The 26678-nt window shown below is 47.6% G+C and overlaps 1 protein-coding gene across 3 annotated transcripts in view; it reads right to left on the reverse strand.

The window, feature by feature from the left end:
• Positions 1-26678, reverse strand: part of CAP (Cbl-associated protein) — a 77588-nt gene that overhangs the window by 36706 nt on the left and 14204 nt on the right. For all 3 annotated transcript variants that reach the window (XM_089072676.1, XM_089072675.1, XM_089072674.1), the window contains exons 2-6: positions 15632-15783; positions 15449-15522; positions 15308-15367; positions 7507-7593; positions 1013-6604 (exon numbers count right to left, since the gene is read on the reverse strand). In XM_089072676.1, the coding sequence (XP_088928802.1) occupies positions 1013-6604; positions 7507-7593; positions 15308-15367; positions 15449-15522; positions 15632-15783 (5965 nt within the window). The remainder of the gene's footprint in view (positions 1-1012; positions 6605-7506; positions 7594-15307; positions 15368-15448; positions 15523-15631; positions 15784-26678) is intronic.

Here is a 26678-nt window from a genome sequence, read left to right on the forward strand (position 1 = left end):
CGTATTTCGTCAGCATCGCTGTGCACGTTAACCGGCGCGTTTCACGATATGAGATTTATTATTTATACAAGACTGATTCGCGTCCCGCCGCGAGACGCAATATTAATCGGATTACGGAATTGGAGCAATCTGGACCGCGCGATTATGATGCTGCGCGCGCGACCTGCGCCAACGTGAATAGATCTCCGCGCCGTTCCACGCGCTTCTGCTTCATCGCCGAAAACTAATTTCGACGTGGAAAAACAATACTCGAGACAGCAATGAGATTTCCGTTCCGGCGTTACCGCGCCTGTCTCTCGTAGTAAGAAAGTTCCTTTCGCGCCGCGATAGCCGGGACGATCCGACGAGAGCGATGGGGTTTTATCGAAAATTCCCGATTTTCCGCTAAATCTCAACTGTTCCAATCGAAATCCTGTGATTTTTTTCAATTTTACAGCTGGGTTTTATTGCGCGAAACCGAAGAGGAGAATTCGTGATATTCAAAAAAATATCTCAATTATTCCAATCAGTCGAGAGACGAATTTCACTTGTTTCGCTTTTTATAACGCGAAATCGCTGCCCCCAATCGTTTTTTTAAATCACATTTATGGTGAAACAAGTTTGCGAAAGGGATCTCGCGCCGAGTTAAACGTTAATCGAGGATTAATTATTCATCCTTCCCGCGTCTTTTGTCCAACGGTCCTTTCGCGTCGTTGACACTGGATGGCGGACAGAAAGAGAGAATTAGCATAGTAGAATCATCAAGAACGTTAGTGACGACAAACACTAAGGCACTCTACGAACGTCGGACAAGATGCGCGCGTTACGTTAGTGGTTGTTAAGGGGCGTCCCTCCGCGGGCTCAGGGCCCTCCCGAGAGTTCAGGATCAGGAACGTTCGACCTCGATCGGACGGGGCACCCTCTTTCTCAGCAGCCACCAATCATCATCATCATCATCATCATCATCATCATCGCAACACGACGAGCAACACAGCAAACTCCATCGGCCACAACTCCATTCGCCGTAACTCACCGCCCTCGTCGTCGCTCATCGTCGAGATCTTCAGGAACTCCCGCAGGTGTTTCGGCAGCTTCCGCACGTCCTGGAGCTCCTTGCCGTCGATCAGGAATTTCGCGTTGATCAGAGCGTCGCCCTCCCCCTCGTCCTCGTGCTCCGTCCCGCTCTCGTCGAGGTCGATGCCGAATTTGCTCAGTCGGCTGCGGGCTTTCTCGATGAACTCCTTCGCCATCGCGCTCATGTCGCCGTCCGCCTTGCGCTTGATATCCTCGTGCGAGCTGATCTTCACGACCTTATGATTCTTCCGTTCCTGCCGCTCCAACACCTTGTGCACGTACTCGTCGTACATCCTCTGGCGAAATGCCTCCCCGTTCGTCGGCAACGTTGTCGGTCTCTTCACCTCCACGTTCTTCTTCTGAGTCGTCTTCTTGATGGGCACCTCTTCGGTATCGTTTCTCTTCGTCGATCGGCTTTCCTTAACCTCGCGAGGCTTGAACGTTCCGTTCTCTACCGTTCTTCCAAGGTTTCCTTTCTGCGTAATCACGCGGCGTTCCTCGTGCTTTATACTCTCCGTAGATTCCTCCTCGTGATGCCCGTTCTCGTGACATATCTTCTTCAAGAACTGCCGACTGCCGGTCTTATCGATCGTCTCCGTGCGATCCTTCTCCACACTCCGCGATTTTTCCTGCCAGGATTCTCTCTGAATTCCTGGCTCGCTTCGACAGATCTCTTTGACGCGGCTCTCCTCCAGGCCTCGAGATTCAACTCCCTTATCTTCCGCACATTTTCCGTCTGTCATCTCGATCGGAATTTCACGTTCGAGATTTATGCCAGTTCTCCTCGAAGTTTCTTCGGGGATATCGGCGAGAGGGGATCTTCCCGTGTCGTCGCACCGTTTCGTCCGTTGAAAATGCGTCTGAAATTCCTCGTAAGCCCTCCTCTCCTCCTCTTCCGCCAATATTACGTTCTTCAGCTGCTCCTCCAGCAGCTCGATGTATCTCAGTTGCTGGGCAAAGTACTCCTGCGGCAAGGAGTCCCTCCTATCGCCGTCGAGCCGTCGCGACGTTTCCGTCTGCAGCTCTTTCAGCTTATCCATGATCTCCACCGCGGCCACGTGCTTCAGCTTCTCCGCTTCGTGGTGACCCCTTCGCGGCTCCAGATGACTCCTCGGCGGATTCTGGTCGAAGATGCTCGTCGTGTCGATGCACGATCTGTCGACCGTGACCGCGCGTTTCGGTAACGGCGGTACCTCGACTCTGTCGTCGATCAATGCCGGATTCACGTGCTTGCCAGGATCGACCGCCCTCCTGAGGGGTGGCGTTCTCTTGTCGGCGGCGTCCATCGATCGATCGGTAACGGCACCGTTCAGCACGAACGGGCACTTAACGTTACTCGCGAACGGTCTCTCCGGATCGCGAGCTATCGCCGCGTTGTTGTTCGGCGATCGATGTTCAGCCTGGCCGGCGGAACGTGTTGCAATCTTAGGCCGATCGGTCTGGGCCACGTGACCGTTCGGCTTATCATCGCTCGACTCGCCATCCTCGCCCCTCGCCGCTGCCAGGAATAGCTCGTTCGCGGTGGCGCTTCGACGATCGCGTCTAACTAGACTCGTCCACTCGTTCGACCGAGGCTCAGCCTTGAAGCGTTCTTGACCCTTGTGACGCCCGAGATAGTCATCCGTGGCATCGTTGATTATCATCTTTGTCTGACGATCCACATGCGTATTATTTTTAATAACGTTTCGCTCCTCTTTGATGATTTCCAGCAGTCTGCTGCTAGAATTTTCAATCGTACCGTCTTGATGAGTCGCTCGAGTGGGCGGCTTGGATGTTTTCGAGGCTGCGTCATCGATCTGTTTGGTCGTCGGACGGATTTCTACCCGGTACTGTGGCACAGGAACGTGATATGGTTGTTCCTCGCGGTAACTGTATCGGTTCAGAAACTTTCGGTGAAGGTCCAACAGAGCGTCGGCACTCGTACGCACCTGCGTGGCCTGTTGTGATGGTGACAGGCACACCAGGAGCCTGGGGTCCTCCGAAGTGGTGAGCGCGCGCCAACGCGGTTCCTGGTTCTCCATCTTGTCCCTTGACTCTGACAACTCAGTATTAACGTTCCCTGCCAACTTGGCCTGGTCTGAAACAGCGTTCGCAATGTCGTTAGGATGAGGCTGCTCGCGCTCGTCCGGCGTTTTCGTTAGTCCGTGCCGTCGATCACTCACTCCATGCATCGAGCTTAATCGGCCGCTCGCCGGCGTGTCACGCACAAACCTCTGTAAAGTCCGCAGACTCTCGAAGATGTTGAACTTGGGCGTGGTGATCTCGCCTATCACCTGCGGTCCGTACGGCATCGACAGAATCCTCTTGATGCAGAGATCTCTTAGAGAGGGCGGTTGTCGTGACACGTCCTTCGTGGTTTTCTCGCTCGTTTTTTCGGTTCTGCTTTTGTTCAGTGATACGTAAAGATCCTCCACGGGAGAGTAAGGAACCGGCTGCGGCGATTCCGAGCTCTCTGCCAGGGTCGTTTCGTTTGCAGATCCTCCGGTACTCTTCAACAAGGTGAGCTTCCGCTTCAGAGACTCCTCCGCTTCGTCTTTTGAACTCTCCTCTTTGGTCTCGCGGACAATCGAGCTAATGTCGGTTAATGACGCTTCCAGCGGATGATGTTTCACGGTACTCAGGGACGTGGTACTGCTGGACGAGTCGTGTCCTTGAGGGTCGCCCGGCTCGCCCTCAGGCGAGAGATTTTCACTCGTCGGGACGTCCGCCCTTTGAAAGCTGGCCTCGTCGTCGGACGAATTCCTCGCGTCGCTCTCTCGGGAGGAGCTGCGCGTTTCTTCTTCGTGCTTCTCATCGTGCCTCTCCTCGCGCTTCGACTCCCACGTCGAATATTTGGAATTACGAAGGCCATCGTGCTGGTTAGCGCTGGTGCTCTCCTCGCGCCGTTCGATTATTCTCGTCTCGCTCTTCACTATTCGCTCGCGCCGGAAACCGGACGTCGATTTCTCCTCCCCCTCGGGTTTTCTCTTCCTCTTGGAGCCCGAGGAGCCCATCGCCGACTTGTCCTTCGCCGAGGAATCCGTGCGCGTATCTGATTTATCGTTCCTCGATGATTTGTGATCCGCCGTGGAACTCCGGCTTTTCGAATTCGCGTCTTGATCCGAGGAATACCTGCGCACCTCGGCTTCACCCTTCTGCCGGCACGACGACGTGTTTCGCTCATACGCCGTCGTCGCAGCGGCCGTCACGGGCTTCCCTTCCTCGCGACGCGTTATTTCCGTGCCCGTCGCGTTTGCCAACGCGATGCCGTGCGTGCCGCGCGAGCGTGACAGATCATCGTCGCGAATATCCGATGACGCGACCGATCGACCGTCCCCGGTCGAAGCCTCGTCGACGTGTCCGACCCGATTTACACGTCCATGAATCTCATTAGCGCGAACGATCGTCGAGGTGAGATCGCGCGGGCGCGAAAAGTCCTCGCGGTGATTCGCCCGATCGGCGGTCCTCGACGTGGAGAGGCCGTCGCGAGTTCCGGGAAGCTCCGGCCGTCGCGGCAGCTCGTCGTCGTCGTCGTCCGTCGACTCGCGACTCGCGCACTTCCGCGCGGATAAATTCGTCGACCCGCATTCGTCGCCCGCGTTCGCCGCAACGGACGGCTGATGAGCGTTCACGCCACTCGAGATATAGTCTATTTCAGGTAGCGTCGGCGGTCTCTGAGACTCGCGGGTTCCGAAACTGGACGACCGCCTCGGTAGAGGCGGCGGCAGCGGCGGCGGCGGCGGCGGCGGTGGCGGCGGCGGCGGCGGTCGCTTCGTTTCCGACGCGACGATCTCGTCGTCGTTCGGCGACGATTTCGAGGATGAATCAACGCCGTCCTCCGCTCGCGATGCGCCACCGCTGTGATTAACGATCGCGGCCATCTCGACGGAATCTTTTCGCGGAACGTCGCGGTTTGCCGATTCCGCAGGTGTCGCGACTTGATGACATGAAAATTTATTAACCTCCGCTTTACTTACATCTGCGTCACTGATATTGCTGACTGTCACATTTTTTTCTACCTTCTCCGCTTTATTACTTTCCTCGCCAGCGTCTTTCGCGGCATCATTTCTCACGATTTCCATTTTCTCAACGGTCTCACGGTTCTCGGGCTTCAAACAATCCTGGATCACGTTTGCTGTAATTTTCAAGGATTCATCATTTAACGTGCTGCTTTTCGAGTCTACTTTTTCGTTAATCGTTTCGGTCACACCATCGGCGTCTTTTACCATTTCGCTTTCGGGATTCGTAGCATCTTCAAGCTCTCCGCAATTATTCATCTTGTCGCGCGAACGTAATTCCAAAGTGTCATTCCCCGTCATATCGGCGATTTTAATCTTAATATCGCATTCCGGCTTTTCGAAAGCCGGTTCAATCTTCTCGAGATCAAGCCTTCTCGCCTCGACGTCATCCACCGTCCTCTCGACGGAACGCCTGTCTTCACGCCGATACTTGCTGATCTCCTCGTTTATGAAATCTCTGATGTGCTGCGCCTCGTCCTCCGACAGTCTCTCGCCCTCCTCCTGTATGATGTCTAGAAAGCTGCTGGCGTAATGCGACGCCGACATCGTGCGCTTCCTCGTTTTCCGGCGCGGCGAGCTGGCTGCCTTCTCGAAAGACCGGCTTTCCTCCGCCGTGACATCCCGAGGGGGGACCTTCTCAAGAGACTTTCCCTCGTCCTCGACCACCTCCTCGGAGAAACTCGGCAATTGAAGGTCCTCGATGAAGTTCCGCAGCTTCCTCTCCACCTCCTTGGGCATCACTGTCGCCCACATCAAGGTCGGAGATTCCATTTCCGGCCTGGCGAACTTCTTCTGCGGCGCGAATTGCTGCCCGATTCGATCTCTCGGCTTAGATACCTCGTGATCGTCGGAATCCTGCTTCTCGATCGATTCCTTCTCCGCGTCGGATTCGAATTCGACGATCGCCGAGCCGCAGTCGATCTCCACGTCGCTGTCGCTGACTTCTCGGATCTCCAATTGATTCCTATTCGCCCGCGAGACTCTGGTGCTCGCATCACCAGTAAGTGTCTGTATCGATTCCATCGGTTCCGATATCGTCACTACCGTCGACATCTTCGACGTCTTGTCGCTTCCGGTCTCCAGGATGCCCACCCCGGCGATATGGCCAAGCGTCGCCTCCAGAGGCAAACTGCTGACGGTCGTGATCTCGATTATCCTGGGGCGAGAGTTCGCCAGCTCGATTTTCTCGATCCTGCGTTTATCATCCGGTCGGAACTTGCATTCGCGCTTCGAGAAGGATCCACGGTGATCCTCGTCTTCGATCGAGTCGACGTTCCGCGAAATAAAATTTTTCGGGTCGTTCGTTCTCGAGTCGTCATCGTCGTCGTCGTTGCCGACGTCGCGTTCGTTCCTCGAAATTCTCGGACGGTTCTCTTCCTCGGGCTTCCTCTGTTCGGTCTTTCGCGAGGATTCTGGGACGTTCGTCGGTGGTGGCTGAGGAGGTCGCCGACGGTTCCGATTCCTGCGGCCGCGGTTGCGGTTGCGCGCGCTGCCCTGCGGCATCACGACGCAATCCTCCGCGTCGGTTGCGTAATCCGGGAGCTCGCGGTGTCCTACGACGTCGCGAATTTGTGGAAAGACTTTCGAAGGAACGTGCGTCCTCGCACGCCTCCGCACTTATTCTTTTTCTCTCTCTTCCTCCTCTTCCCCGCACAATTCTCTCACCGAAAATGTGTCGCGTCTAGGTCGTTTCACGGCAAGTTCGCCGATCTCTTCCGTTCTCCGCTTCTTTTTCTCTCGTTCGTTTCTATCTAATATTCGCCACGAATCTCCCGACTCGGGATTTTTCTCGCACGCTCACGTATAAGCGTTTGACGCGCCCTTATTTTCACGTTTAAAGACGACGGCTCGTTACGATTTTCTCGCATCCTCTCGGAAAGGAGCAATGAGATTTTGAAAGTTTTCGAGAGTATTACGAAACGACATTACCGTAGAACTGGATTTCGCAGAAAGTTTTACAGCTTCGATCTCTCCCACGAATTTCTATTGGACACGAGACGCTCGAATCTGATTACTCGAATATAACGTTAGGAAAAATAGCAAAATTGAAACAGTTTCTTCAAATCTCCTTATTAACTAAAATAGAAAATAGTTTTTTAGTAAAGAACACAGACAGTATAGAACCAGCCTCATTTCTATAATACTACATGCATTTCACTTTCCCTCGAGCAATTCCACTTGAAATTCTCGAGAAATTTATATTGCCAATTTTTTTAATACACACCGAACGCCTTGCCACAGATTCGCGTTTTCTTCTTACGCGAGACAATTCAGCAGGCTTTTAGAAAGATCGTTCCAGACGAATCGCAATCGCCGGATAACGCTTGATGAAGAAAGGAAGAAAGAAGATATCGTGTATGTACAGTATTTCAGCGATCATGCAGAAATAAGCGTGGCCCAGTCCAGCATTCCCAAGTTATATATTTTCCTTTCGCCAATAACGAGGCGCTCTTACCTTTCTTTACGTCGCTTCGTTGTTCGCTCGGGCAGCTCTTCAGAGCACCGTTCTGATTGGCGTAGCTCTGCTCGACTTTTGTGTCATCTGAAAGAAATGGTTCGATGTTGCAGTGAGCAGCGCGAATATCATCTCTCGGAGATGTCTTATTTATTCCAAGTCGAGAACTCGCGATAGTGAAAACTAAACTATTCCTTAAATATGAAATTAAGACCCGGTTGGTTGCATCAACGTTATTTTGGCTTTAAGCAAAACTTAAATATGCATCTTTCTTTTTAAATAAATAAAAACAGACACATATTTAAGTCTCGTTTAAATAACCGTTGGTGCAATCGGGCCTGAATGAACAAATTAAAAAAATTAATAAATCTCAGCAAAACTGTACGATTTACGTCGTTCAACCGACAGATTCCTCGACACGTCACAGACTCCGAGTATGAGAATCGATTTTTCAACGCCGACTAATCGCGACGAAAATCCGCGATTTCGCGAGTGCACACGCGGAACACGACAGCGACGAGTGCGGGGCGTCGCGAGGCGTGCACGAGGCACGAACGAGCGCGTTAAATTTAGGCGAGAGTTCCGATGATGACGACCACGACGACGCCCATGTTAAACGTCAACCAGTCGCAAATCAACGGCACAACCGCGACCTGCAGCAGGGTACGTGAATTGCGATTATACACTGAGCCACACGAGTGGACCCGACGAAACCACCCACGAAACGCGCTCGCGTCCCCACCCGCGCGAAGTCACGTGCTACGTGCACGCATTCACGTCGATCCAGGTAGATTCGTGTCGCGCACACACGTGGACGATTACTGCGACCCAACTGAGTGAGAGAATTTCAATGTACGCCGTATCGTATCGTATCGTATCGTCGGTGTCGGTGTCGTCCATGGTCGTCTGCGTGTGTCGACCCGAAACTCTCTCTACCTCCAGAGAGAGGCACAGTTCGGATATTCCGCTGGAAGCGCCTCGCGGAACGCCCCGGGCGCTTTTGGGGTGCGCTAACGCGCGAGCACTCGGCGATTTTGCGAAAATTCCGACAGAGAGAGAGAGAGAGAGAGAGAGAGAGAGAGAGAGAGAGAGAGAGAGAGAAACGAGTTTTCTTTTTTTCTGCATTCTTTTTTTTTGTTTTTTGGAGAAGCGCACGAACCCGGAATATTTATGGACGGTGCACACACACACACACACACACACACACACACACACACACACACACACACACCACGCGCGCGCGCGCACACACACACATACACACACACACACACACAGAGAGAGAGAGAGAGAGAGAGAGAGAGAGAGAGAGAGAGAGAGAGAGAGAGAGAGAGAGAGAGAGAGAGAGAGAGAGAGAGAGAGAGAGAGAGAGAGAGAGAGAGAGAGAGAGAGAGAGAGAGAGAGAGAGAGAGAGAGAGAGAGAGAGAGAGAGAGAGAGAGAGAGAGAGAGAGAGAGAGAGAGAGAGAGAGAGAGAGAGAGAGAGAGAGAGAGAGAGAGAGAGAGAGAGAGAGAGAGAGGCGCGAAACTGTAGCACGTATTAGCGCACGTACACACACAGGGACGGGCGTTCGAGCATGCACGCACACACACAAAGCCTCCCTCTCTGAATTCATGAATAGCGCCGCTTCCGAGTTGGACTTCCTTCCGAGCGCACAATGCCGGCGGAGTGACTCTGTCGCGCGAGCGCACCCATCTATTCTCCGCACTTTTCATTGCGTCACGGCAGTCACGAGCGGACACACGCGCGAGATCCGGAAGTGACGGGACGCTTTTTTTTTTATCTTTTTTTTCTACCTTTCGAGCAAACGGCCCCGTATCTCGACGCGTCGACGTGCCTACGTAGCTCGATTCGGCGACGGGCTAAAATAAGAATTCCGACGGGGTAGAAGTCTCGGTGCGGCCGTAAAAATCTGCTGTACAAACACACATACGTACGCACACACATACACACACGCTGTAACCTTGCGGTTACACAACGCAATAAAATATATATGTATATCACGTCAATTGCGTAATAGGATCGAAGAGGCTTACGCAGCAAGGGCTGTTGGGCTGTTACGGACACTAACGGAGAAGAGTGAGAATCGGGGGTGAACCGTGGCTGGATTAGATATCACGTAACCCCTGCGAGGGTTGTTGAGAGAGAGAGAGCGAGAAAATATTTTCCCACAGTTTTTCACCGTCAGCCTCGCGACGATTAATATAAACCAGCCGTCTTTCTCAATTTACGTAAAATTAGCATTAGGTACCTCGCGCGCGCCGGCCTCTCGGAGAAAAATTATGGCGGTGAAATTTCCCCGGGGGAAGATTAGGGGAAACGTTTCGCGCGAGCGATTTTCAACCGCCGGGGCGGCGGGCCCATTCGCCACGCGTTAATACGCGATCGGCGCGATGGGTGCGCCGTCATGCCCCGAAGGTGCCAAGCCCACGTTTCCGCGTCTTCCATCTTCGTCCTCCACTGCCGCCTCCCTGGCGCTGCGCCCTTTTCATCCTTCTCCGTCCGGCCGTGCGTGCGAGCGAGAGAGCGAACGTGCGAGCGAGGTCGAGCCCCCCTCGCGAGGAGGGATTTCCTTCGATCCGATCGCCGCTGCCGCTCGTCGCTTGCGCAATCGGTCAGCGTGACATATTTTATTGCCCGACAATTCTGTCCGTTGCATAATCGATCACCGGCGTCACGCTCCGCGTAGATTCGACGAATCAATCCAAGATGGACTCGCGCTCCATGTATTCGATTTTTTACGTAGATTTTTGAGCAGAGAGCAAAGCGCAAGCCTCCCTCCGGAGGCCTTCATTTTTAATAACCTCCGTGAAATTCATATCATATCGGACGAAGCAAAATATATTTTTCACAAGAAAAATTTCCAACAGGGGAAAAAGGAGGGGTGTTAATGTCAAATTTGATTATCGACTTATTAAAAACTAGTTTTGAGCTTCTGCGTCATCAATCAGTTAAAAATAATGTAGTTTGTGAAATAATCAATTAATTTCGAATGTATATATATACAAATTTAATAAATGGAAAATTATCAGATTCCTGATAAGATTGAGTTTGCCGAGAGTTGTGTGTCTTCTTTATTCTCTAATCATTCAAAATACATTTATTCAATACTGTAGTTGTAGATGAGATGGAAGAAACAATCTTGCATTATACTGAAGCCATATCAGTTTTCGATGTAGCTTGTTTACTACTGTCAATTCCGATCACGCAAAACGAGAACTTTTATAGTATTTCCCATGTGAGCGAACGACCGCTCTAAATATCTAATGCACGGCTTGCTCGCGCTACGATAAAGGAACAATTTCCGTTCGTACAAGCCCGCTCAACAAACAGGGATTGCTATTTCCGGTGGCGCATTGTTCGATCGAGGCTGCGACGGGGACTTCGCGACGTAAATCGAAAGCCGTTCCATCGGCCGTAATATCAGCGCATAAATGTCACAGCGCACAAAAGCCCGTCGCGAAGGAACTGTCATGGTAATCGTAATTTGGTCGATAGCCTCGTTAACTTCAACGAATGGGGCGCTCGACATTGTCCCCATCGGAAAACATATATATATATATATATATAGCAATGACGCAATATTGGCCAAGTGCGCATGTTCCATCGTTTAAAAAAATACAAGGCGAGAATACGTCTCTCTTTGTGGTCGAGCTTCGTCGTGATAAAATGAGGCGTGCTCATGATACTTGGGCTTATTAACAGCCGGCGTCGATGTGGCATACTTATGACTGTCGTACATCCTCTATTTAAAGAATCGGATGACCCTCGAAAAGCGAACGTAATGACGCATCACTAATTACCCCTGCCTCGTCCGTTGTGGCAAGAATGGCTCATAGAAGGCGATAGAGTTTCAGCGGCAAGAAACGCACAATCGCCAATTGATGTTAATGCGAGTTGAATTGATACCAGAGAAACTTTGATCATTATCGTTCCATGAATTTCACAATGCGAGCTCCAATCGCGCGTTCGTTTATCAAAATTTCATATTCGATTATTGAAATAACATTTATTTAAGTACTCAACTTTATTTAATGTGATGTTACTTGATTCTCCCCTCCCCTCCCTTCCTCTCAATCATTTAATTCTTTCGACAATTTTATAAATATTTATCTATTCTTTTTATTCATTATATATTAATTCTATAAACGCGCGTTCTCTCCAATCTTTATCGATGTTACATCGCACATTTATGTGAATCTTTTCCAGTTCAAACTTAATCGCTACCTACCGTTCCGCGTCTCGACATCGAACACATTCGAGCTCTCGTCCGGCGGCCGGTCCTCGGAAACATCCGAGTCCTTATTCTTCTCCGTCTTTACGAGATTATCAAATCCCATCCCCGCGTCCTCGCAACCTTCGCCCTCGGGTCTCAACCCTTCCCGTCGTTCGACAGATGTTCCCGAGCGCTCCACCTCGTCCTTGAAGCGAACGGTCTTATTCACGCTCGCGGGCGACACCTGTTCGCCCTGTCGGTTTTTCAGAATCGGTGCTCGGACGAACAGATCGATCATCGTGCGCTCGATCTTCAGGTGCTCCTCCACGATGCGGTCCAGGGTGCTCGCGTACGATCTTTCGCGATCGTCGTACGAGCTACCACGTCCACAGATCGAGCTCCGGAACTCATCCGGATCTCCAGAATCCAGCTGTTCGTTCGTCTCGGGTCCCGCGGGAATCGCTATGGTGTTCATCCGCCTGAAATCGAGGCTGTTCAACTTGTTCTCAAAGTTCTGCCGGGTCTCCGTGTTACGAAAGCACGGCGGCGGGTCGATGAGGAACTTCAGCGCTTCCAGGTGCTCGTAATATTCACGCTCGAGCTCCCCGGCCCTTCTTCCGGCGACGTCGGCCCCCTCCCGCCGTTCGGTGTCGTTGCCTTTCGACGTTTCCACGCTTCTCGCGGGGATCTTCCTCTTCCTCTTCAGGTGGACTCCATTAACCGCCCCTGGGATTCCCACGCCCTTCGACCTGACGTCGTCGCCGCCAGTCGCGAGCAGTTTCCTCGACTTCGGGCGTATCTCGTGCTTGCTTCTGGTCCTCGCGAGTCCTCGTCGTTTCCACGAAGCGCCGAAGCTGCGTATCGCGATCAGAAATCGAGCGTTGGATCTCGACGAGGTGATCTTCTGAGCGGATTCGGAACGACGATGATGATGATGACGCTGACGTCGAGTGGACGGTCGTTTCGTCATCACCAACGGATCCGTCGTCTCGCAGCCGCGCCGTTGCGATGAGCGTCGTTGATTCAGCGTCATCAGACACTGAATACAATCGAACAACTTCATCTTCGCGGAAAATCAAATTCAATCTTCCAATTTTATCCTGTATCTCCTAGCACTTATCTCGAGCTTCGCTCGTATAAAGCGTCGCGATTGTCATCCCAATCGTCATCGTCGAGCGTCATTAATTATTATTGATTCAGCGCGCTCGCGCTGAATTTACTTTCGTCGCGTGATTTGTCACGACGAGTTCACCCTTTCTTTCCTCATTACGTAATCGCATGCGGATTCATTAAACATCGATTCGCGACCATTGTACCGCCGGATAATACGCGCATTGTTGATGATCGCGTCATTCACAGGCATCACTCGCCGTGTTGTGTGCGTTTCCTGATTGAACACTCATCGGCATCGCCCTTTATATTAACTCGAGCATTCGATTAATCGTTGATCAAACTAGACAGAGAAAAAGATTCACAGGAAGAAAACTCCCATTGTTACGATAAATCGGAGGATCAGGGGACCGATCACATAATCATCAATTTCACACTTTCCATTTCTCCTTGGTTCGAAATTGTTAAATTTATTTATTATTATTATCACCATGTTGACGAAAAAATATTACACGATGTATGCAAATTTCTTGACGACGTGCACACCTCGCTTTTACCGAAACTTCTACCGAAAAATCACGTGATCGATCCCCGATCTTCGATCGCGAGCCAGAAATTCTCGCGCTCCCTTCTTCGCCGCGCTTCTTCTCCGTTAAACGACGCGACTTGGAAATTCGCTTGCTCGGCACGGCGCGCTCGGCAAGGTGTTCCCCGAGACTGAGACGGGAAAGGTGGGTCCGCAGGCGGCGGCCCCCGAGAAGGAAGAAGAAGAAGAGAAGAAGAGGGTCGCCTCCTCGACGTAGGGCCTTCCCGGAGAGCCGAGGGTGCGCCCGCACGGAATTGCCGGCGTGTCGTTGTGGTGGCAGGTGTACCGTCGTGTACGTGAGAGTGTATATGTGAGTCGGGGAACAGGTGGGTTGCGTGTGTGCGTGAGGCAACACGCACGTTCGACGTCGTTCGGCGTGGGTATGCCTCTGTCTGGATGCGCACTGTACCGCGACGAGCAATTTGGAGAAAAGAGCCCGTAATGATCAGAGTGGGATGATCCGCGTACATTTATGGTCTCTCGTACACGTCATACGTCGCGCGCGCGATCATTAGATCGTCATTATCCGATCCGGAGAATCGGAAAGAGCCGCCAATTATCGGCGATTGATTAAATGGGACAAAGATCTAAGGACGAAGTCGGCTTTCGAAATTGATATCTCCCGATGTTCATTCGCGATGATACTGATTTATTTGAAGTTTATCGCTTTATCTAGAATCCTCATCGATCCATATGGCTTTTTAATTATTTGTGCGTAATGCATTTTATGCTTCGATATTATATCTCTACTTTCGTTATTCACTTTGATAATTTATGATTAAATAAAGCTGGATAATAAATAAAGATAAATGTGAAAGGTGTCTTTTAATTGTAAAACCAAATACAATAAAATATAATGTAAAAAGTTTTGCTTCATCTAATATGAGAGTAATATAATGAAATCTCAATAAATTTCAATATAACGAATTTCTAAAACTCACAGAACATATTTCACGCATGAAGGGGAGAATGAGAAATCATATTTGTAACTGCGTTATAAAACAAATAAATGAGACACTGATCTAAATATTCGTTGCGATTGCGAAAAATTTTCGAAAGAGATTGTTTTTATTCTTTCGCATGCAAAGCTAAGCGTCAATAGACGACGACGTACCGGCACGATTAATTCGCCAACCAAAACGTCACCAACGCTAACTTCGGTTTCTGCGGTTGTCGCGCATAAAGGAACCGGCCGCCATTGTTCACCGTTGAGATCATCGGAGATAATTAAACTACGCGTATTGTACGCTCAGTTAACTGGCAGGATTATTGTACTCGATCAAACACCGGCAGTCATGCGTGGGTAATTCTGAGTCCTCCGACGTAATGCGACGCGCGAACAACAACGAATCGAATCGAACATACATAAGTTGCGGAATTTCTGAATTAATGACAAACGTCGTGGCTCATATCCTGAATGTTTACGCAACTGCGGTGCCCGCGTGAATAATTTTATCAATAAATTAATCATATTACTCTCGTGGAATTATTTCAATTACTGGCGTCGTAATTACGATCCCGCATCCGTAAAGACAGCCGCGTGAAATATTAATTGAAAAATGATAGTTTGCCCGACGTTTGATACCGCACAAGATTAATCGGGAATCGATATCGGACGCGGCTCGCTTGCTTCAAACAGGCGATTAAATTGAGAAGTGCTCGTAAATTCGACATTACATAATTTAATTAATCATGAGCCATTCGTCAAATTCATGACGCATTCGTCAAAAGTTTCTGTCATATAACGGCTCATCAATTGTTAATTATCGATACACGCCTCGTATCGAGCGTATCCTTCTCGTTGGTCGTTTTACGTGTAAAACATAATTTTCAATTACGCTAAGAGCCGGGGAGTAAATTGATGTTTATATAAAGAAACGGCAAACTTACTGGCAACGTTCCTCTCCGTTTCCGTCCGACGGCACGTTGTCGTGGTCCTTGTGGTGATCTCTGCGGCAAGCAAATGACAGAATTACGATTAGTTCTCGCTTCATAAATGAACGAGGGACTGATCGACCGGTGAATACCTACTATTCTGAATTTCAGTAGTGTTCTCCTGCAAACTGCTCCTGTAGATCCTTCTTTTCGGCGAGCCGATATTTTCTCTGCGGCGAAAGGGAAAAAAAGAACAAAAATAAAAATTTTAATCAAAGTGCAGTCAAATAAAGTTTCCATTCATCACGGAGAAAAATCTCGATATCTCAATTAACTTACTGATTAAGACCGAGTTTTAATTGTTCCCCAGAATTACGTAGCAGTGCGTGTGCCTCGCTGTTGGTCAGATCTCGAGTGCTCTTTCCATTGATATTGCTGATCAGATCACCTTCCCTCACCCCCTGCTGGGCTGCCTTGCTTCCCGGATTCACCTGAAGCAACGGTATCGTTTAATTAAAAAAAATTCAAACAACATCAGAAAATTAGTTCGCGATGATTTAACACGAACGAATGCGAGTAAACGCGACTCAATTTTATCGTAAATCGCCGAGCGAGTTATCAAACCGGATAGCCGGTTGAGAACCACTGCATCTCTCGTTGCGCCTGGAGGCAGGCAACTTCCCAGACGCCGACGCTGCCTGAAAGCGGCCGCACAGGCGAAGCGACGACAAATTACTGTCACGGTGGATCGAAACGCGATGAAATATGGTCGTCGCCGCCGATTTCAGAAGTCGATATTTTGCAAATTGACAGACGCAGAATAGCAAACGATATTAAAATACTCGAACACGTAAGCTTATACTTATATTATTCACGAGACTTTTTTACTTTTACAAGTGACAGATTGCGCGAGACCGAACAGCGAGTCTGCGAGTGTGTCTGTGATATCGCAGCGACAACGAAATTCAACGAACGATTCACGTACCGAATCCCCCAGGATAGATCTGGAAAAATTAACTTTCTACCGGCGACGTCCCTCCGCGCCTCGAGTTGAGAGTAGATTTAAGTCGCAGACGCTTAAGATTCTCACCGTGCCGTCGCACTTCCGTTGGCCGGATGCGACTCGGAACTTCAACATCCCGAGGATTCCTTCCTCGCTCGATATCCTCGCAGTTGACAAACGCTATCAGCGGAACTTGAAAATACCCAGCCAAGAAGGCTCGCCTCGTCCCCTTCGTCACCGCAGAAACTTTTATCGTCGAACGTTACGAGCCTCGAAACGTTCGACTCCCTTTATTTAGTTTACGAAACAAATCGGCACGCGGCCTCGCGCGCGTTTCACTAACTTTGTAATCCCCTTTTGCTTTTGTATCTTCTGGAAAATTTCCAAAGCTACATATGTAGGAATCCCTTTTTACCTGTTAAATTTATCAAAACCCAGTAAACACCGACCGAACGGTAACATCAACATTACAATTTCCCACTCAATAATGTAACTACCATGTACAATATTACATTTTTATTATTGAATAGGAAATTGTAATGTTGATATAATGTCACCGTGTTATCTGACGTTTACCGGGAAAATTCTATATTCCTAGTCGTATTCTCGAATCCGTCCGAATTGACGCATGACGGATTATATAAAGTAATGCGGAAAGATAAGAAAAGATGTCGGCAATAGCAAGATCATCGCGGATTTCACAAACGAGACAGAATTCAGGAATGTCTCTGAACCGAAGACTAGAACGACCGACTAGAAGACGAGCCGGTGCACAACGCGTCGGAGAGACGAACGTGTACTGAAAGCCCTGGTCCCCTGGATGCATCCACGTCGTTAGACCGTCGTCACACCGGCGCCAGACTTTTCGGCTACAGCGGAACAACAGGGGTGGTTTCGCGACTGACCTTCCCCGCGATGTTGTTTGGATTTCGGGAGATGGGTGTAACTATGAGATATATGGCGACCCGATTTCCCGGGCGAAGGACTCGATTTTATTTACGCAAACCTGGCCTTTACGTTAACCTGGCCTTCGGCCAAACCGCATTGTTTCTCGCATTAACTTGATTGAAAATGTACGTATCAATCGCGCCATTCGAGTCATTTCTTTTTCTCTTTTTTTTTTCATTTCGCTTCTCGACGTCGCGTGAAAATCGTTTGGTGTAAGCAACGGCCGAAGATAACGTTTACTTAAGTCGCACTAATAGAAAATGAGATGGATGAGATAAACTTTCGCAGTTTGATATTTATTACCGAGGAAACTGCCGCAAGAGAGAGAGAGAGAGAGAGAGAGAGAGAGAGAGAGAGAGAGAAGGATGGAGGCAGGAAGCCAAATTATCGACTCGGCAAGCGAATGAACAGCCATGAAAACACGCTCGACGTAAGACAGGCGGACGAGCGTTGAACTACCAGACGAAATTCCACGCTTTCATGCCTCGCGCATAAGTCTTTCAAACTTTTAACTATGCGAGACACATAGATGCGACGACTTGCCGTCGACAAAACTTGGGACACTCTGCTTCATTATCAACTAACGCGAGTCTCACTTTCGTGGCTAAAGAACTTTCCGAGACGTTTGCGACAACATACCGCCCCACAGATTCTACGGCATAAACAAACTCTTGACAATCATTTAAAAAAATATAAATTGATCGATTAATTAATTAATCAATGATTAATCAATGATAATTAATTTTTTAAAGAAAACACGTAAATTTAAAAGCAATAAACTTGATGTAACGGTTTTTTTGATAAAAACTGATAACTCAATCTTCCATTTCGACGATACTTTCGAGATACTCATTTTATGGTCGAGTGCCACACAGGTTTCGTTCGATTTTAACGACCCTTTAAGCGTCGTGTGGCGAGGCCGCAGAAGCGATTGGAGAAAGCGATGGAGAAAATTGCTTTCGGGCAACGCGAGATAATAGCATCCAGAGGCGAGAATGCGGCGATGGAAAACGACGGAAAAATCGGACAAGATGATGCAGGACCGACCAGTCGAGGATCATCGTGACCAACTCTCCGCGGGATACCAGCGAGGTAATAAGGGATCGCCAGAGCCACAGAGGCTGCCGAACCCGCCCGCGGGTATTCGCACACTTTGTTAAAACGCTCGCATAATTCGTTTCACGATCGTGCGAATAATTCCGGACGCGCCATTTGAGGATCAGTCGAGGGACTCGGGCAATTTCGGAGCGAAAAAAAGAAGAGAGAGAGAGAGATCACCTCCGGGAAACTAAGGGAGATTTTTAACTTTCCTGACGTTTCATTTATTTGCAATCCTAATTTTTTGCAACTCGAGGAAAATTCGAAAGAAATAGCGAAGAAGGGACGAGCTTCTCCGTCGACTGTTCAATGAGCTCGAAATCGAAATTTTTTTCACGCCACGGTCGATTTACGTTTTGCAGTTACGTCGTAACTCTTATCGAACTCGAAAACCTGTCGGAAGTGTTTCGTATTTGATTATACTACGACGTTGTATCGGCGCTTCCGAAGCGATTTATATCTCCTGACGAGGATACGCGCGGCAATCATGCGACGCGGCAGACCGAAAAATTGAATATTCCCGAGCGCGTTCGATGCCGATGCTCGAACGGTGAAGCGATGCCGCATTTTTTTTTCCGCGTATTTTCCAACCGTTACACTGTCCTCGCATAATTGTGAGAACAAATCGACCTAACGGTGACGAAAACCGCCGGTACTTCCGTTCTATCGATCCTCGCGACCTCGCGACATTTTTCTTTTAAACGTGCATTTTCAAGGCGCTTCTTTTCCACGGCTGATACATTTTACCATTAATCAAACTGTATCTCGCGCGGCTTGATCTTTATATTTGAAGGAACTAAATATTACAAGCGATAAATAATTGTCTCGGCCGCTCTCGTGACCGTTTAACGAGCGAAGAATATGGGGAACGTCGACGACCCAGCTTTAATTGACGGAGCCAATTCGCGCCATTATGTGATTATCGCGCAATAAAGGCGGTCCGTTACGGACAAAAGACATCGTCGAAATCGAGAAATTACCGTTCGCCATGAAGGATCGTTAGCGGTCTCTTCCATTCTAGGTACCGTAGAGATTCCGCTACCGAATAAGACGTGAAACTGCACGTGAGACACCAATACGCGTAACGATCGGTTTACGAGGAACGGGACAACAACAATGAGTGTGCGGGTAGGTACGACGTACAACGCATTCGGCGACGAGTGGTAAACTTTCCATGGAAAAAAGAAACTTGTCAGATATAAGTTACGACAGCGCGGAGGATGGAAATGGAAAATTGCAAGATGCCGGGCACGAGCCGCCCGAGTCACGCATTTATCAAGAAATGAAATTTTTCCTGCAGTCCGCGACGGCACTTCCTAAGACTCGGATCCACGTGTGACATATGGCTATATAAATTTCACGGAAAAAAGATCCAATCCTGGCGGAAGACTCTCCGAGTATCATATCGTCCTTTTTTTTTTTACGCTTCACTTGATGTACGAATAGAGATAATTATGGAACAGACGAGAGAGAGAGAGAGAGAGAGAGAGAGACTCAAATTACATGAAATATTTCATGGACAATTTAACGCGTAACATTCGTGATTCAACTAGCATTTAGACACATCGATCGTTTACGCGGAAAAGCGGAGACGGAGTCTATCCACGAATTGCGTATGCATAAGAAACACGTAACAAGTCGAAGAGATTTCCAGGTAGTCGACACTTTCGAGTCACGTGAGCGGAATGCATTACGCTTATGTCTCCTCGCTCTCGAGAAAGAGAGTCGGATTTTTCAATATTTCGCTTCGAAATCCGTTTCCGCGACGACTGTATCGCGAAGTGAATTATAGTCACTCGTGACAGACACTAAATTGTAATTTAGCTGTTGATCGCGGTCACGCCGCTTCGGCGATAAATCTGGGAACACCCACCACGATACGCGACACTCGAGCAAGATAACAATAATTTATAAATATATTACGTTACAAAAATATATATATATATATATAAATAAAATTTGAAATTTATTGACTCGTAATATTCATTTCAATTTTGATCACGAACGAGCGCTTAATTTTCTTAAAAGTACCTAACAAGGCGCGAGATAGTTAGAATTTCATAATTGAATAAAAGGCACCGTAATATATGAATTTCGCATTAATTCATAATTCAATCTTCGCGCTTTCACGAATATCAGAGAAATGGAAATTTCATCTAGTTTCACCTACGGTTCGTTTTAGTCGTGTTAACGACGGGACAAATTTTTTTTTAACGAAGAGAAAGCCATCCCCGTGTAATAATTATTGTAATTTTGAAACGAGGCGCATTTGAGAGATGTAGAAAGAGGAGTACGAGCAAATAAATTATGAGTTATTACTTTACAATTGATCGCTCGTGTCTCTTGGAAACAGTTTGCGCCCGCGAGTTTCACCTGCTGTTGTTAGTCTTATAATCGAGGCGTGCATTAATTATAACTCAATCGAAGAGACGCACTACGTCGGAACGACGACGAACTTCGGCCATTAGCAGGACTCGCGGGAAACGAGGCGAGGGGGGAGGGGGGAGGGAGGGACGAAGGCAAATCGCGGTGTGGCATTCAAAGGAGATAGGAAGAAAGGACCGACGTCGGTCCTCTGAAATGCATTATGCATTCGGCTAGTTCCTCGCCTCGCCAAGGAAGGCTGAAGGCTTAATTAGAAAGCAGACTAGAGGAAAGCAATTAAACTCACTGCGCCCGCGGGGCAGGAAAAACAGATCGCGATATAAACGTCAGCGTCCTTGTTTGACTGACGTTCGCTTGTCCGTTTGACGATCCTCCGCATCCTCCCGCCTTTAAAACGGTAATTATACGACGAATCGATCGTTTTTGCAACGGTTTCTGTACCAGCATCTCAATTTTGAATAGCTTTCAAATTCCCAATTAAAATTGATTAATATTTTTCCCATTTAAGAAAAGTCGATTTTTAAAAATTGATTCTGGCGATTCATTTAAAATTATTAAGTTACTTAGGACAAATCGGATTGAGTTTATATTTAAGTTAAAATCCATTTGGAGATACTTCTGTAAGCTAATAACATTAATTATCTTTCGAGAAAGTTCAGGACATTTAATTTGTTCGGATCGATAATGCTCGCTTTCGCGAGACTCGTGCGTCGTAATGAATGTATTTTTAATAGAGTCGATCTCGCTATGCATGATCCATTATGATAACATCGGCACCCCATATAAATATCCATATAAATTTGGTTTGGATAGTCACGTTCCCGGGTGTTTATGTACAATATCCGATATTCCAGCCGCGAAATCTATTCGATGCCACCATCGATATCTATCGCATGAATATTCGCCAGCTTAAAATCTTCAATAAAGTGTCTTATAAAAATGATCAAAAAAAAAAAAAAAAACCGAAATGTTGAAGCAAAATAAGTAAGTAAAAAATGTTTCATATTCGCCGAGCGGCTTTCCGAAGAAAAATTTACGGCAGCATATATGCAGTTAATGAAATAATAATTATTAGAGTAAATAGAATAGAAGGCAAATTATTTGCAAATAAAACTTGCAAATTATTAGCAAATTAAACTTGCTTAGCTCGTCGAAAGAAAATAAAAAACTGAAAAGTGGAACGATTAATCTGATACTTGGTTTTTTATCGACTTCGCGCAAACTCACCCTTAATTCGACGAAGTAAACCCCAATCCTATCTCCCCTTAAAAGAGTAACTTTCCATCTCTTTCTCTTTCTCTCCGCTGTTCTGTTTACATAATTATCGAAACTCTCGGAAATATAAAAAAACCAAAAATATCCGGTGGAGAATATCTTACCCACCCCACACGCGTCGTTTTCTGTCCCGCCGCAAGAATACTATGCATTCACCCGACGCGCCTGTTTCTGTATACTAATTGTAATTCTGTATATAATTTTGCTAGCTCGCGAATTATAGAGCGTCGGCGAATTTATCACCGGAAACTTCGTGCCGCACGTTCCGCTAATACCGCGTAAAAGTCGACTAACTCCCGGTGCGTTTGCGAGATGACGACGAAAGTGGCGAGATCGCGTCGACGCCCCCTAAAAATTATCAGCGTCACACAAACCAGACGCTCCTGTTCCCGGCAGCTTGACAACGGATATTAACCCGCTGCGCATTCCGTCGTCGGGTGTCGCCTGGAAATCGGGCGGTATCGTAATTGACGAGCTGAGAGAAACGGACTAAGGACATCACGACGGCGGGAACGAGGCGTGTACTTGGCGCGCCACTCGATGAGTTTATATGGCGAGTATATAAATATTTTAATAAGTAATATAATTAATATTTCGTTGAGCGGGGGTATTCTCAATGAAGGCCGATACGCCGATCATTCCGTTGGACAGTGTCCCCTTTATTTACGAAGCCGTTTCAATTCAGTTCGTTCAGACCCGCGTCAAGTACGCTTGGCGCGTACTCAAGAAGTCAGCGACGCCATGTGACTGGCCCTCGATTATTTATATCGTTTGGAAAAGAGGGAGAAAGAGAAGGAGCGATCTTCAGCGATCTATTGCCGACGAAGCTTCTCGAGGAGAGCAAGGTGAAGGTAAAATTTTAGGAGAGGTAGAAACTTTCTTTTCGACGGTTCCCGCCTATTTCACACACATTGGGGAAGCCAGTAGCATAGAAAGTGAATTATCCTTTTCTTTTTTTCACGGTAATTCATTGCAATAATATAATATCCTAATTACTCGTGAATAACGTAAACAAGAAACTCCTTCTGTTTTGTCGTTCTCCCCGTGCGCGATAAATTAAAATCCAAACTCCTCCGGGATATAACGTCGGATTAGTTACAATGAAATATTCGTATCGGTAACCGACCCCGCATTCGGTCATCACTAATAGCCACGGATTATGTCGTAGGCCGGGTTAAGTCTCTAATTAATTTCTACATCCAATTTTCCGATCCGCCGCCGTGATTTATTATTACGTTACGTATCGCGGCTTACATCGCGCTAAATCACTCGGGCGGTCCTCCGGTCCCCGGGAAGGTGCCGCTTTAATCATGAATGTTTTAACACGATGATGAACAGTGGCATAAAGCCCACCTCTTCACGGCTTAGCTTCGCGCGACTCACAACGTTTGGGATTCGCATTCACGCGTCGGAAATCGTTAGCGCGAAAGCGAAAACGAAGCCGGTGCGAAGCCGGTGAGGTAACTCGTTTAAAAATACAGCACTGCCGAGCTGTGCGCGGCGTCGCGACGCTTTCGCCCGCGGCCGTGTAATCTCGATAAAAGCGCATTTTACGATGTCGCGGACCCTGTTTGGTTCTTTGACGTTCGCTCCTCCGATACCGGCACTCGATGACCTTCGATCGATGAGCTCGCGCGAGGCTTTCCGAATTCAAAATAGCCACTCCGGGCCGACGCGTCTCGAATTTCTCTCGAACATCTCGAACATCCCACGAACGTTTCACATTTGCCCCGCGACTAGTCAAGCGGGATAAAAAATAAGTATCGCATAAAGTAAATGTCGACGCGAGGATGAAACCCGCGTCGAAATTTACTCTTCGTCAAGTTGACGAAGTCGGTATCCGCCTGGTCGGTATTTTCGATTTTGCGTTTTTTTAATAGATCATCTTTAATTTACATAAAAAAAAAAAATCGGTCGTTTTCGATGCCGGGTCAAGCCGATTCTATCGATGTCACCTGCAAGTCGGCCGATAATAACCCTGCACAATGGTGACCCGTACTCGGCTCGCGATCGATCGCGCTACCGTTTTTAGCCGACGTAAATTCACGGCGCTCTACAAAGCGAGAATAGTCCGTCCTTTCGGCGATGTTAAAAAATTTCCTTCGGCATAAAACGAACAACTACTATCGAGTGAATAAAAATGAGGCGACGAGAGAAGATGAAAAACGGGACGAAAATACGGCTGGAACAGCGAAAGCTGCAAAATAATTTCGAGACTTTCTCGATATTCCGGCGAGCGCAGTTTTCCGATAAAACTGCATTGTTGGAAAAAATTTAGGTATCTCCTTAGCGGCAAGTGACAACGTAATTTACAAAGTTTCACAGGATTTAAAGCGTATTTGGGATAGGCGTCTCCGAGGGAAAAACATGGCAAAGTCTGGTAAATTATGTGAACACCTAGATATAAGTTTGTTTTTCCTGACGACACTTTCCACATTAGTTTTTATTCCTTTTTCCCTTTTTCCTCTCTCTCTCTCTCTCTCTCCCCCCCCCCCCCAGTGTGTGCTGCTTTCATTCTAAGTACAGGAAGTGTGGAAGAGTACAACTCGAGTGTTAATGGAACAGGCAGAATGAAAAAGAAAAAGAGAAAAAAGATGATATTTTCCTTTACATCTAAAAGCTCTCATTCACTTCATTTGCTGATGATGTGTTTTGAGTAGAATATATTATCAATAAAGATACTGAATTGTGATGTAAAATTATAATGTTCAATAATTGCGTAATTGATCTAAAACGCTTTTCAATACCAAATGACAATCGTTTCGAACGGAAATTCGATTTAATATAGTAAATCTTCGTCGCTAATTCAAAATATCAATTCTCAACAACTTTTAATCAATGATGTATTAACGACATCGCTTGCAATTCAAAAGTTAATATCTTGATGTTTCAATTAAAGACAATTGACAATTAATATCTCGTCTTTCCAGACATTTACATATCCACTATTCTCGACTTGTGCATTTTTAAACGTGTTCAATTTTACATCTCGTATCTGCTGCTCTGTGTCTCTCTCTCTCTCTCTCTCTCTCTCTCTCTCTCTCTCTCTCTCTCTCTCTCTCTCAAAAGAGATTGTCAAAGGAGAATCGCGAGTCCGATCTCCGCAGCAGAGACTTCGCGCACTTTGCTCGCTCGCAGTCCATCACTCACCGCGTATTTCCTCCCGTATTTTCTCCTGGACGTTTTACTCGATTGATTTTCCGGCGAGCTTTCCCCGCGCCGTCACCGACGACGATCCGATCTCGTTGCTCTTGTCGCGGCGTCGCGACGCTCGCCCTCTCCTTATCTACGAGCGAAAATGTCCGCGCACGACCGCGACACCGCACGATCGCACGGAAACACTTTTCGCGAGCCGCTTTTCCACCGGAGGAGGAAAAAAAAAAGAGGAAGAGGGAGATTTGCGATCAGTTGCGTATATCTCGTGGCCGATGGCGTCGAGTCCGGTCGGTTCACTGAGCGAGATAGACCGGCCCGATGCCTAGGACAATATTAGAATCGGGATCTCGCACTCTCGCCGGACCGCAGCATCTCATTCGTCTCCGTCTAGCGCACCTCTCGTCTTGATCTTGGTCCATCCTACGCTCTCCCGACTCTCCAAGGCTCCTCATCTTCTCCCCCGTGTCCCCCGAACCCGACCCGACGTAATCCCGCGTCATCACGCACGGACGTTAATACATGCACGCGTCCGGCACGCATCCCCGATAAATAAATAATTCAAACTGTCGGGCTTAATAATATAATAAATTATTATTAAATGCGATAATATAATAAATTATTATTAATGCGATTCGAGAGCCGAGATTAACTTTAATCTCGGCTCAACTTCCCCTTTTTTTTTTTTTCAAATATTAACAGAAGAAAATTCTCGACATGTGATAATAATAAGATTAACGAGAATCAGCGCTGCTAAACAATGCACAATTACATATTTAATTTTAACTACGTTTATTAATAAAAAATGCCAAACGTTTCCGACTCGAATTTGTATAGTACAAAATTCATTTTCAGTAGTACAAAAATGGATTGGAATATATGTTTGAAAAGTAATATATATATATAACTATAGTTAATTTACATCGAGAGAAATGGGCATAAGACATCGAGATACATTCCGAAAATTTTTCTCCAGACAAAAATTGAATAATTTTTGTCTTGATTTTTTTAAATAATTTATTCAAAAATCCCCCATCAAAAATATAAAATTTTGTGACGTTTCTCAAATATTCCATTAATGTATCAATCGTCAATCTACCTTTCTGCGCACTCTGAACGATTACACTCTGGAATGAGACGCCTATCGTTTTTATGCGACACACAATACGGTCCCTTACACGAAGCTTTCTTACATTTCCGTTACACGTGCGTGTGGAAGGCGAACACGCGCGGACTCGCGTTCCACTTCACGTACTACACGCGCGTGATACTTCTCTCTTTTCCTCTCTCTTTCTCTCTCTCCTTCCCTTTCTCGCATCAGTATCGTTCGATGCATGCGTTATATTATTGCGTATGTATTACACGATTGCGTATCGAGCGATATCGTGTAACGACGCGACGCGACCTCGATCGGGAGATCGTTATGCACGTAACTCCTATTCGCGACTCCTAATCGCAAAACGAATGCCCGCAATGCCATTTAAGAGGCGTGCCTGCACGCGTGTAAACGCGCATAACATTGCG

Source organism: Pogonomyrmex barbatus, unplaced genomic scaffold (assembly GCF_055798465.1).
Source record: "Pogonomyrmex barbatus isolate J1 unplaced genomic scaffold, ASM5579846v1 scaffold14, whole genome shotgun sequence".
NCBI classification, from domain to species: Eukaryota; Metazoa; Arthropoda; class Insecta; order Hymenoptera; family Formicidae; genus Pogonomyrmex; species Pogonomyrmex barbatus.